At 32.0% G+C, this 13465-nt stretch overlaps 1 protein-coding gene across 4 annotated transcripts; it reads right to left on the bottom strand.

The window, feature by feature from the left end:
* Positions 1–1012: 1012 nt before the first annotated feature.
* On the bottom strand, positions 1013–12863 carry LOC143054275 (uncharacterized). 4 transcript variants are annotated; one of them, XM_076227227.1, is made up of 5 exons: positions 6662–6827; positions 6088–6270; positions 4469–4591; positions 2261–2327; positions 1013–1749 (listed from the first exon to the last, which is right to left on the bottom strand). In XM_076227227.1, exons 1-5 carry the CDS (start codon positions 6747–6749, stop codon positions 1377–1379), a joined length of 834 nt encoding a protein of 277 aa, XP_076083342.1. In that variant the 5' UTR covers positions 6750–6827; the 3' UTR covers positions 1013–1376. The 4 variants fall into 4 exon arrangements, with proteins under 4 accessions (XP_076083342.1, XP_076083345.1, XP_076083346.1 ...); XM_076227230.1 differs by having other exon boundaries at positions 1013–1650; XM_076227231.1 differs by lacking the exons at positions 4469–4591; positions 6088–6270; positions 6662–6827 and adding exons at positions 11478–11654; positions 12687–12863 and having other exon boundaries at positions 1013–1650.
* Positions 12864–13465: the final 602 nt, after the last annotated feature.

Raw genomic sequence — 13465 nt, 5'->3', positions numbered from 1 at the left:
CCACACTTCTTAATTTTGTATTTATTGCAGGGTTTGTTTGTTCTTACTGTGTGGATGCTTTTTGGTTGGGTTATTGTCACTTAGCCATATTCCCAATTTCCATTCTCAATTTTATTATTTTTTAAACTGCAGTTGGGTGTCCCAAATATTAACAACATAACAGAAATAGTTTGCTTGTATTTGTATACTATACATATAATCGCTTTTAAGCTCCGCTTGCTACCGGACTATTTGTGTGTTTTGCTGTTGACGAATGTTGTATATATACTTTCGCATGAAATCGGAATGACGTGTTGCTCCGTATGTACATGTTCATGTCTCCGATCCGCAATACGACAAACATGAACAGCAGAAAAATTTAAATTCATTTTTTTTACCGCGTCAATCTTCAAAGTTAAAACTTGAATGAGTACATCGCTAAATCACCAAAACAGCAATGTCAATATTCAATGAATGCATGAACAGTTCGAAATTCTGAAGGCTTTTGTCATAAGTCGGACAAACATGATTCATTAGATCATTGATAGCTATTTAAATCTTATCTAATATATAAGATTTAAATTATATTTTCCTGACATTGACCAAATGTTTTGATATTTCTTTTTACTTTTGAAATGAGTTGTTGTGTTAAATAAATAATTTTTAACTTTGGGCGATATATTATTATTTATCATGCGATATTTTTTTTTCGGCGTATCGGTCATTATTAACATTTTCACGCGGGCTTCAAAGGATTTTAAATCGAAAATAAATGAATTAAATGTGAGTTTTTTTCTGTATTTCAAAGCAAAAACAATAAACAAAATTAATTGCAGGATAAAGACAATACCTGTTCATTGTTTCTTGGCCGTTATAGCTGACTATACGGTACATGTCTTACTGATTGTTGAAGGCTGAACGGTGACAATAAGATAAAGATAAAGAATAAAAGACAAACAACTGTATACAAAACGCATTAACGCATTTATGATGACCTAATAGATATGGCTTATCGGAAAAAACAAAGAATGCAAAATATGTACATTTATTAGGTTACAAAAAAGTAACAGTTTCTGTATTTGTGTTCATATGCATGCAAATAAAAATATACAAATACAAAAAAAACATCAACAAAGCACTGTTTTAAAAAACTGTCGGACAACTATTCCACTAGTCAACATAGTTATGTCAATTTACTTGTTAAAATAATGATTTTGTTTGTATATAAGACACCACAGTAATTGACATTATGCACTTTTTCTAATTAATTAAATGTCTAAATATTTATGTGCTTCACACATTTAAATAAAATGTGATTCATGGGATAGTTACTAAACCTTCAAAAGCAAGAAACGGATTTCAAAGTCCATGTTAATGCATGACAGTACGAGCAAAAGTTAGAGTTTCTCTCTCTGGCTTCCCTGTTCACTGCCAATTCGTACTTCTTGGTATTCCGGGTTTGTCGGTACTACATGTTTGGTAATGTCGTAATCAGATTCAGCATTGTCTCCAATAGAGTGATCATATATAGCATGTGAGTTCTCTGTTTTCATTTTTTTGTTCTTTTTTTCATTCAAATGATCATATACATCTGATGGCCCTGTCGTGTATTGATCGTCCCCTTCATCGTTCATATTATCGTGTTGGTTGCTACCCTCCACTTTTACCTCACTGTAGGAATAACGATTTTGGTTATTTACATTTCTAATATCTTTTGTATTAATAGGTCTATGCTCATCGTGTTTAAGATTCGATGTTGTTTTAGCCGATCTGCAAAAACAACAACAAAAGAGTTTGCAAGCACATTTTACATGCATCATCTTAATGACCTTTTAATGTAAACTTTATATTGTATTCTCATTGTATATATTCTATACACGATACATTTGATTCACATGGGAAAAAACAAGTGGTATATCACTATGTACACAATGCCAGATGAGGTGGTTTGTTTATAAAGCTTTGCTTTTAGAATTAAAATGTTTATAGAATGTTACCCGTATTTAAAAAAATCAACTTATATATTAAATGAATGGTATTTTTGGAAACACAATTAGAAATAAAAGCAAGTGATGATTAAAATTCAAGCAGGCATCGCATCAGCTCAGCCTTGAAATATGAGTCGACTTTCAAGTTCATAACAGTCATAATTTTGTACCTCCCTAAATTATAACATACCTGCTAATATTTCGTATGTGTTATAATTGTAAAGCATTCAATGTTTTGTTATGTTGAAAAAAAATATATATAATTATGATTAAGCAAATCGTAGTTGACTAACCTTCGTCTAAACACAAAAATCATTAATCCAACAACAATGGCTAATAAAGTAGTTCCAGCTATAGCTCCTGAAAACCAAACATCTAAATAATGATATATTAGATGAGATAATATAAGATTTTCTGGAAACTGTATGAATAAGTACAAAGACGGATCAGTATGTGATTTTCAGGATTTTCTCCCTTAGAATTTAGAATATACATGTACTTGTAATTATAAGGAATGCCTGTATTTTTTTGGGGGGTGTTTTTACAATAACCTCAACACGTGCTGCACACTTTGAAATTAACACTTTTATATATGACGGGTATTCAATGTGCACAACATTTTGGATGTTATTTTTCCTTGACAGAAAGTACAGATGTTAATCCAAAAACAACTTGCTGAATATACCAACATGTAATTAGAGTCGTAAAGAATGTCTAAAATTAAGATTGTGTTACTCTTTTCTATTCGCCCTGGTGATTCATTGGATGCGCTGTTTATCAATGGGCGTGACCCTGTGTGTAAATTACGTCATACAGTTAATCCATGTAGATAAATGTGCTAAACCATTCACATGTCAAACGAATGCAGTAACAAAATAAAAATAAAATTCATCGATAAATACATTTTTATATTCCAATAATTATGATTTGCCATTCAGTTGATAAGGGACTTACCGTTTTGAATTTTCCTCGGAGTTCGGGATTTTTGTTATACTTTTTTTTTAGAGACAGGAGAGAAAGTTGGGATATGATGTACAATCCTCTAAAAAAAAATTTAGAAGAGACACAACAAGGAAACAGTTTAGTTTTGATTCCTCTGTCCATATAAAACTGGAAACTGCCCTTATTCGTTTGGTTCAGTAAAAACATGGCTAAAACCAAAAACACATCCAAAAACAGCAACGTACATAAATTAACCAAAAAGAAATGTCAACAAATAATGCACCACAACTTTCTGAAATGCAAACGGAAACAATCTAATAATCCCAAAATTGAGTCCAGATGGATTTGAGCAATTCAACCCGTGACAAAAAATAGACCATTTACATATTCTACATATTATAGTTATTGACCAAGAAAGTCGGTATATATCATTTAATCTGCACAGCACTAGATGACCCTTTAACCCGAGTGACGTATAGTTATTGACCAAGCAAATCGGTATATAGCATTTAATCTGCGCAGCTCGGGTGACTCTTATTAACCCGAACGACGTAGGAAGGTCGACTATCCTAATGTTATTTATATGTTTAGTTGACCTACCCATGTGGCGATGCACCTAAATTAAAGATATAAAGGAAACAGAAAAAAAATGTTTAACTTCCCCTCCCTGCCCCCTACCGCTCCCAAACTTTTTTCTACGTTATTAGTTTTTTAAGACATGTCGCATCTAAACAAAATCTTATTGATCTGCAGCTGGTTGATTGTGAAACACTGATTTCAGATTAACATTGTACAAAAAATACAATAAAATATTATATGGTCCACCGTTTGATTGGAAAACATATCTTGTTTTAGCATAAAATCGTCAAAAAATAATTTTAGACTCGCTACACGTGATTCTAAAATTAAACATGATATATTAAAAAAAAATGGAATAACACCCCTTTCAAAATCCAGGCTCCGCCCCTAAAGGTAAATGTACCCTTGAACTCTGCAGTATATCTGTAGTAGTTAATGCACACCTTAGCTGTGCATTATCCAGATTATAGCACAGAAAAAACAAATATGTTTTACCCTTGTCATCTGTAACAGTTATTAATGCATGTACGTTATCATTTACCAAATAAAATTTAGATTTATTTTTAATAATCTAAGTCATCTGCCTTCGATTTTAGTGCCTGTATTCTAGTTACAATAATTATGATGTCAAATATTGGCAAATAATTTTGTATGTGACCTACGGAAGTAAACTATATACCAGGTTTGTAATAACTGCTTACTTTAATGGAGCACCACAGATCACCCCAAGTTTTTTGGTAGGATTCGTGTTGCTTAGTCTTTAGTTTTCTGTGTTATATCTTGCGTATTATTATGTGTCTGTTTGTCTTTTGTTTTTCAAGCCACGGCGTTGTCAGTTTATTTTCGACCTATGAGTTTGAATTTCCCACTGGTATCTTTTTCCCTCTTTTAAGTAAACTCAGTAATGTATTATTTTACGGTTCAATGCTTGGTTGTCAACTTTCACAGTTGTTATCTGAATTATTAAAAAATAACCGTACTATATCTACAATAAAATATCATAAACTCTTTACAGCTAACAAATGATGATTCAGCAAACTTATTCAGGTCTTCTGACGTTTTAATTCCTCTACACTTTAACGGCATCAATGTTATATTCTCATCTGAAGTATACATTATAACTTGTTAAAACTTCCGTTATAGGAACTTTTCCATATATGAACATATATAAAAAAATAAAAAAAATAATGGAAATAGTCCCCCCTAAAAAAAGCAGAACAACAACAAAAAAAGTCACAGGATTGATATAAGGGGAGAAGGCCTTTTCATGTCTTGTATTTACGACCGTATAGTAAATGAAATAAAATGAATTTAAAACATTTTGAAATGACAATATCATAGTCTGATTGAACGTATGCTAACCGATCAGTTGGAATTTTTTCATTCGGATTCAGCATGTTCAGTACATAAACAAATAATTAAAAAATTCCACAGAGCGTTCATCTGTATGTTTTTTTCTATTTAAAAAAAGGTACACGTATGCTGTTTTAAAAATATGTCGTAGCTGTGTATGTTGTTTTTTGTAGATTGTTTTAAGTCTTTTCGTTTGTTTTTCATTTTTAGCCATGACGTTGTGAATTTGTCGTTGACTGATAAATTTAAATGTCCTTTTGAAATAATATACCTTTTTTGGTATATGTCGCGAGTGTAGCGGAGCAGAAGCAAATAAACGTTTTAAAATTTCAAGTCTTTGGTTCGACCTGACCGCGGTGCGAAACACCCGAGGCTAACACGAGATCAAAGAGGCTGTATCAAGATATGACAGTTTTTTGTTTTCTTAGACCCCGTTTAAACTTGTGTGAAATTGAATCGACCTTTATTTGAATCGATCTTAAAAAAGATCAGTTTGCATTTACATTGCACAAGCAATCCAGTGCGCTTGTAAAGTTGACACTACAGCGTAAAAAGAACCGGTCTGACTTATTAGCTTATATTTCGTTAACAAATAACCCTAAACGTAGAATATTAAAGGAAATTCTGCATCTCGCACTCACTGCAAAATGATGTACAAAATAGTTTGCTCATTGGGATTTCGTATGGATTTATCAATTATCATTTTGGTTTATACATCACAAGTCATTAAAGATAGATAGGTGTGTAGACAATCGCTAAAAAACGAACTGTCAATGCGTTTGAAAATGAGGATTTGCAGCAAAGAAATAGAACTCATCGATTTAGAAGATAATCCCAAAACTGCGGAATCTATGTTTACTTTTCTTATTCCATCCATTGTTTTGAAACACGTGTGTTTTTGCCGCCAAACATGCGTAGATTTATTTTCATATTATCTAAATATAACATCCACCTGAAAAAAAGATCGATCGCGATCAATCTAAGCGTTTACACTAAAATAAAGATAGATTCACATAAGATCGATCTTTTTAAAACCACCTCTGGAGGTAGACTTTTTAAGTCCGTTTGAAGATCGATCTTTCCCGTTTACATTAGACGAAAGATCCATCTCAGTAAAGATGTGGAATGATCTTTTTTTATAGTGTAAACGGGGTCTTAAAGTTTCATTTGAAAAAAAATAGTCAGACATTGTCAATTTATAGACATTTTATTTGATAATTTTTTCACTATTCTACTCTTTATTTACCATAAGCTGTTAAACGGGACATTTGGTGTGAACGCTTTATACTTGTCCAGTGTTTCTTCTGGTGAAAATTTTCATGAGACTTTGTACATGAAAAAGTTGGGTCCCATTTTATGAAGCTGTCTTTATTCTCACAGAATTTAGTTGCGTTGCAAAAATTTGAAGTGGATTTCTCTTCCATGTTTTCTGAAACTCAATCATTGTGTTAATTAATTTCAGATATGGTTACTGTTACAAACTAAGCAAAAACTGACGACAACTGATTACTGTTCAACAGCAGACACATACATGTATGCTCATCCTTGAGGTGATAGAGCTCATTGTTGCTACATGTTTTAATCTCTAGATTTTATGTTTCGTATTTTTATACCTTTGTTTGTTATGTAGAAAAGAGATCAGTTTTACTGATCTATATTGGCGATTCTTATTCTTACTGCAATGTTTCCATAATATCTTATTTTCGTAGTTAATGACATATTTTTATGTTAGCATCTACGCGTTATTTTAACTAATTATCCTTAATTTATCATAACATTATAAATTTCATACACTTTAACCATATATCAACAACAATTACCACATTGGGCTTCAGACTGCGCATCACAGCTGGCTGGGCTTAAAATGCGATTTTTATCCCGACATTCAACGACAACACAATTTTTCATAATAGTTGCTTTTGTAGTATCTGGTTCTACGTTTTCTACCAAGGATAAAAAGAAAAAAGGAAATTGATGTTATTATCTTCAAACAGTTGAAAGATTCGATAGCAGCACAACCAACAAGTAGTATATTGTAGAATAAAAACCTTAATTTCCTCAACAGTATGTCAATCAATGGAAAACATATCATTTTGTATATGTAACAGGCATTTTCTAAATTTAGGCATTTTGAAAAATGCCTGAAAACTTTGGGCATTTTCTGAAATGCTTGCAAGATTCAGTCATTACACATAATGGCTAATTTTTTTTAGACATTTTGCAAAATGCCTGGAAAAATTGAAAGGCATTTTACAAAATGCCTGAAATTATTTAATAGAATAAAATGAAGAAAAAACAACTTCTGTGCTGACAATCATCATTGATATGTTCATAATTATAAATTAACTGTTTAGAAAAGTTTGAATTTTTGAAATACTAAGGCTTTTCTACCTCAGGAATAGATTACCTAAGCTGTATTTGGCAAAATATTTATGAATTTTGGTCTTCAATGCTCTTCAACTTCGTACTTTATTTGGCCTTTTTAACTCTTTTGGATTTGAGCGTCACTGATGAGTCTTTATGACGAAACGCGCGTCTGGCGTAAATACAAAATTTAATCCTGGTATATATGATGAGTTTATGTGAGAGCTTTGAACACCAGAGCAGTTTTATTTATGATAATTACTGAATTAAAAAAGAAAGAAGAGCTTAAATAATTAAGAATAAATTTAACTGAATTTTTCCAAATTCACACAAGCACAGAACTTGACAATTTTTTTTTAATTATTTTTCAAAATGTTTGGATAACAGAACTGTACCCAATATTTGTCCTGATTTTTTGCAAATACATTGGCGTTAAAATCGGGTTTTATCACTGCCCATGACGGGTGGTGCCTCTTAAGCAGGAGACGCTTATCAGATCAATGTACTGTTATTTGTCAATTTTTGCTCACCTGATCAAATGGGTCAAGTAAGCTTTTCTCATCACTTGGCAGCTGTCTTCCGTCGTCGTCCTAACCTTTTACAAACATTTTCTCTTATGGAACTACTAGATCAAATTTAATCAAACTTGACCACAATCATCATTAGAGTATCTATTTAAAAATCTGTGCCATGAACCCGGCAGCCAAACAACATGGCAAACATGGCTATAAATAGAACATAGGGGTAAATGCAGTTTTTTGTTTCATATATCTCTAAATCTAACACTTTCTGCATGTTTAGAACTACATGGCTGTTCTGCAGGGGTATTTTTCTGTCCCTGTCCAAAACACCTTCATTTCAATTGCAAGCTGCCATCTAAATTTCTGTCCTTTATCCATGTCAATCCAATGCAGAAATACCCTATACGAATTATAACCAAATTTATTCACGTCTCAAAAATGCATGACATATTCGCGACTTAGAGGAAACAATCAGCAATCAGTCAATTTAAAAGAAACCTCTTTTTTCTCTGCTCCATATGTTTCACTTTACTGTTTTGAATTTAGATTTGCTAAAAATTTGATTGTAAATTTTGTTCTTTTGACAGAACAACTTGTACTTCTGTCATTTTGACAAAAAAAATCATAAATTCAATACTGGTATCTGAACGTACATAACGTAGTTGTCCTAAAAAGAACATATCTTAATCCTTCACATCTGGTTTTTGGAGAATAAATTTTATTCTACCGAACCATTAGTTATTTTCTTTGAAAGATATTGTGTTTTTTTCCACTTTTGTCACTGATATCCATCTTCTACAAATTGCCTGAAACTCAACAGGCAATTTGTTAAATTTTTCTTCAAAATATCAGTCATTTTACAAAACGACTAGGTATTTTGAGTCATTTTGTATAATGCCTGTCAAGATTATGCATTTAATAAATGCCTGAAAATTCAGTCATTTTACAAAATGCCAAATTTTAGAAAATGCCTGTAACATATATAAGTTGGGTAAAACTTAATAGTTTAACATTGCAATAATGTAAATTATTTGAAAAATAAACAAAAACAAAAATAAATAAAAATTCATATATATATATATATATGCTTGGCAAGGAAAGGTTTAAAAAAACCTATCAGATATAAAATTGAGGTTCATGAGACTGAAATAAGAATACTTTTGAATTAATATAAGATTACTATTACAACTGCGCTGAAGTAATCATTGTTGGTAATTACGTCCACTTTTGATTTTTCGTTATTCAAAATTCGACGATTATAAATAATGATATAGTTTATTACTCACTTGTCAACTAGGGTACTGAAATATCAACTACAAATTTTATTCAGTATTCATTACTTTACTTTGAAGAGTGAATAATGAACAAACTTCAACGTGGTCCATTTCATACGAAAACTGCTTGTAGTGCTTGACAGCTACATGTACACATGTAACACAAAATGGAAAGCCAAACAAACTAAAACTGAGGGAAACGCATTAAATATAAGAGGAGAACAACGACACAACACTACAATGTAACACACACAGAAACAGACCAATCATCAGACAAAATCCCACAGAATAAGAAATATAACATCAAAACCAAATACATGAATTTGGGATAGACAAGTACCGTGACACGTCTTATCACAATGTGAATTTACACTCAAAAATAAGAGAAAACAAACGACGCAACGTTAAAATATAACACATACAGAAACGAACTATAATATAACAATGGCCATATTCCTGACTTGGTACAGGACATTTTTAAAGGAAAAAATGGTGGGTTGAACCTGGTTTTGTGGCATGCCAAACCTCCCTCTTTTATAGCAATGTGAAATATAACATTAAAATGACAACTCAACACCACAGGACTACAATATAAATAAAATGGAGAACACAATTGACAAAGAAACACACGAACAACAGCCAACAAAAGGCAACAAGTTCAAAATGTTAATACGCCAGAAGTGCATTTTGTTCATACAAGATCTACTAGTGACGCCCAGATACAAAAGTTTGAAAGCCGAAACAAGCACAAAGTCGAACAGCATCGAGAACCAAAAGATCAAAAAAGTTGTGCGAAAAACGGCCAGGGTTTTCTGTTAGTTACCAGAACATTCCTATTATTTAGAATAATTTATACTTTTGCAAACAGTAAATTTATAAAAAAATACTGTTCAAAAGATGTACATGATAAAACTGAATTATTAACTAATTACAGGAAACAACTGAAATACATTACATAACCAGACATTTGCAACACAAAATGTAGACACATCCGAATAAGGTTAATCCTTAACGCCAAGTGACGTCATATTTGAAATTGTAAAAAATGACAAAAAATGACGTCATTAGAATATGTAAAACAGATCATTAAAAAATGAAAAAAGAAGTCATATTTGAACTAAATACTGATATTGCATTTAATAACAATGCATATTTCAATACTTATTAATAGCAAACTAAGGTAGCAATTAACTATATTATAAAGTTATGTCCGGTTTGTTTTGAATCTAACTTCAAACGTAAAATATCGTACTGATTACGTTGAACAAAATCAAATCTGATAAATGAATGCGGTGATTAATTTTCTTTACCATAACACATAAATATAATAGAAACGACGTCAACACATTTGACACAATCCGATGAGAAATACAAATATAACATTAAACATTTAAACTAAATACATGAATTTGGGATAGACAAGTACCGTAACACGTCTTATAGTAATGGGAATTCACACTCAGCAAAACAGTCACAATCGGGAATAAATCACGTTTGGTAATTAAAAGATTAGACGACATAATGACAAACCACAATCTACCATGTGGTAAAAATGTCCTTAGCTAGTTTGGTTAAAGACACATCGTATGGATCCACCAATTCGTGATGGTGTCCATAAAATTTACGAAGTGTCAATTTTAGTCTGTCCTCCTCATAACTTTGTTGGAGCAGTTTCTGCGTAAGGAGCACACTCCTGTATATGAAGTCCGTATAGTGTGAACAAGCACGAGAATAACGTATCAATTGTGATGTGTAACAGTGCTCGATCTCGCTTCCTTGTGAGCGTTTGTTTAATTTGTTTTCTTCCTTTAAATCGTTTAAATCGATTAATGAATTTGAAACTACTGACGAGAGGTGGATATAGAGCAGATCGTTTGTCAACCGTGGCAAAACCAATGCTATTTTTGAGAAGTAATAATCTGCTCAATCCTTAACTCAGCTATGTGTTATTTTATTTATAATACTGAATGTTGTGTCATTAGTTCAAATTTAAAGTAATGGACTATCACGTCAAGCGCACAATTGATCAAGCGTCTTCATGAAAGAATTAGAGTGTTTGTCATTGGATAGGCTGAATTATCTCCCTCGTATTAGCCAATTCAAATTTGGGATTTTGACATGATTCAGAAGTATAATAATCAAATTACCTGGAAGACAAAAAACTCATACTTTGACCGTGGACAACGAATCTGACATTCTTCCTTAGTCTGCAGTTCAAATTCTATTGATTTATTTCTATAATCCGCATTCCAAAAATAACAGCCTAATTCTGCTTTTAAATTGTACTCTTTTGTTTGGTTCGGACTTGTCCTTTGTATGTCAAGACTGTAGTATTCCGCAATACAATGCTGAAAATGACTTAACTGGCAGTAGTTTGATAAACTAGTATCTACAGCATCTACTCATTTTTTTTTACTAAGCCGCGTACAGGTTGGTCATTAAGTCAATTCGCTATAGTTTCTTACAAATAGACTTACCAAACCCACCGGCCCATGGAGTAATCAAGCTGTAAGCACCGAGCCATATTTTGACTTGTTCTTTCTTATGATTTCTTATGACGGTTTCGTCTGCCTCTAGAATCCCACCATTCACAAAACAAAAGTCTTTGACTTCCGACCATGTTTTGCTTTCATTGTGAAATGTTAAATTAAAATCTGGAAATCAAATTAAAGAAGTCTGTTAAATTTTGTTATATCTGTTTTTAATTTAAATGCATATAATATTCAGCTATACTGGTTAAATCCCAAGCAATATACAGCCTTCTTTTTCTTAAGAAAATCAATCTATTTTTTTTTTTATATTAAATTTAGACTTGACGATTAAATCAAAAAGATCTTTTCCGATACAAATTGCGGCCTATTGATGCAAACTTCTATGGCATATTATACTATTGTCTCTAGTGGAAATCTGTCTTATTGATGAATCAAACCAATGTTTGTACGGCTACTGATAAACTAAATTGTATAATGAAATTAAAATAATCTGGAGATATTTGGTGATCTTTTCCACCGAACTTGTTATACAGATTACAACATATACAATAAATGTTAAGTCGGCTTTATATCTTGACTTACACATTGGTAGTCGGTTGAAAACAAAACTTAAAGACAAAAAAAAATGCTCACAAGGAAGCTTTTAAACACAGAGTTCCAAGTTGTGAAGTTGAACTTCTCCATTCGTTTAAGTTTTGCAGTCTCCTCCACGAGTTGCAATATCCGTTTTGACAGATGATATCGGATATGTTTCTAATTAAAGTTGAAACTACAATATAGTCCCCTTTCCCGAATGTGAGTTACCGAATAAGCCTTATAATATTACCTGATTTTTAATAATATGAGAAACACGACGGCTGCCACACATGGAGCTGATTTTATTTAGCCTTACGGAGCACATGAGTCCCCAGTGTTTGGTGGGGTTTTTGTTGCTCATTCTGTAGTGTTATATGTTGTGTTTGAGGTACTACTGTGTGATGTTGTACGTTTCTGATTTAGCCTAAAAATATTCAATTAATTTTTGACTAGTCCTTTAATACTCTGACTTCCAACGGCTGTTTGCCAGACAAGCACGGTCCAAGCTTGTCAGGAAAAAACAGCCGTTGGACATCTAATTATTCTCGGACTTATTTTCGACTAATGAGTTTAAATGTCCCTTTAGTATATCAGCCTCTGTATTTCTATTGTATTTACCTTTATCGCAATTACAGATTGCAGAGAGTGCTAATATTCCAATGATCAAACGGGAATATTCTGCAACGAATTTCAATAATAAAGTCATGTTTACGAATTCATTAATTAAAAACTACATTTTCAGCCACAACATTAAGGAAGTACATGTAAATATGTAAATACACACAATTGCATTGTAACTAAAGTGTTCATCCGGATATTGCACTTCACATTGCGTGATATCTAGTGAAGTTAAACAGGGTTTATTTTTATCACTTTTGAACATGTTGAAATACCTCTAAAAATTATCAGTTCAAAGATATTGCCAAGGGGACTTGGTAATTTATTTTAGATTTGTGTAAGAAGTTAAACGTTCCATGGCTCCGTATTGAAGGCCGTTCTATGACTTAATATTTAATTGTTTACTTAAGAATTGAATGCTTCTTTTTGTAAATTCATTGGGGTGTAAAAGCGTTGACCGAAGTACATTTTGTATGAAGCGCGGAAGCCCTTCATCCTTAAAATGTGCGCACGTTAAACGTTTTTACAACCCTATGAAATTACTTAAAGAAGCATTCAATACTTAATAATATAATTACATTTTTGTCGCTATGATCATGAAAACACGATTAATATCAAGTTTTTTCTTTTATTTACCTGTGCACTTTATTGTAGAAGTGAAATGAATTTGATTAAGGAAAAACGCGAGATTACAGTTAGCCAATCAGATTAACGTATCAAAATGAAGCATACAGTCATCTAATGTAATTATTTTTTATACATTGTGACTTGGATGGAGA

This window comes from Mytilus galloprovincialis, chromosome 12 (genome assembly GCF_965363235.1).
Source record: "Mytilus galloprovincialis chromosome 12, xbMytGall1.hap1.1, whole genome shotgun sequence".
Lineage (NCBI taxonomy): Eukaryota > Metazoa > Mollusca > Bivalvia > Mytilida > Mytilidae > Mytilus > Mytilus galloprovincialis.
This window is presented reverse-complemented; position numbering and strand designations above follow the sequence as displayed.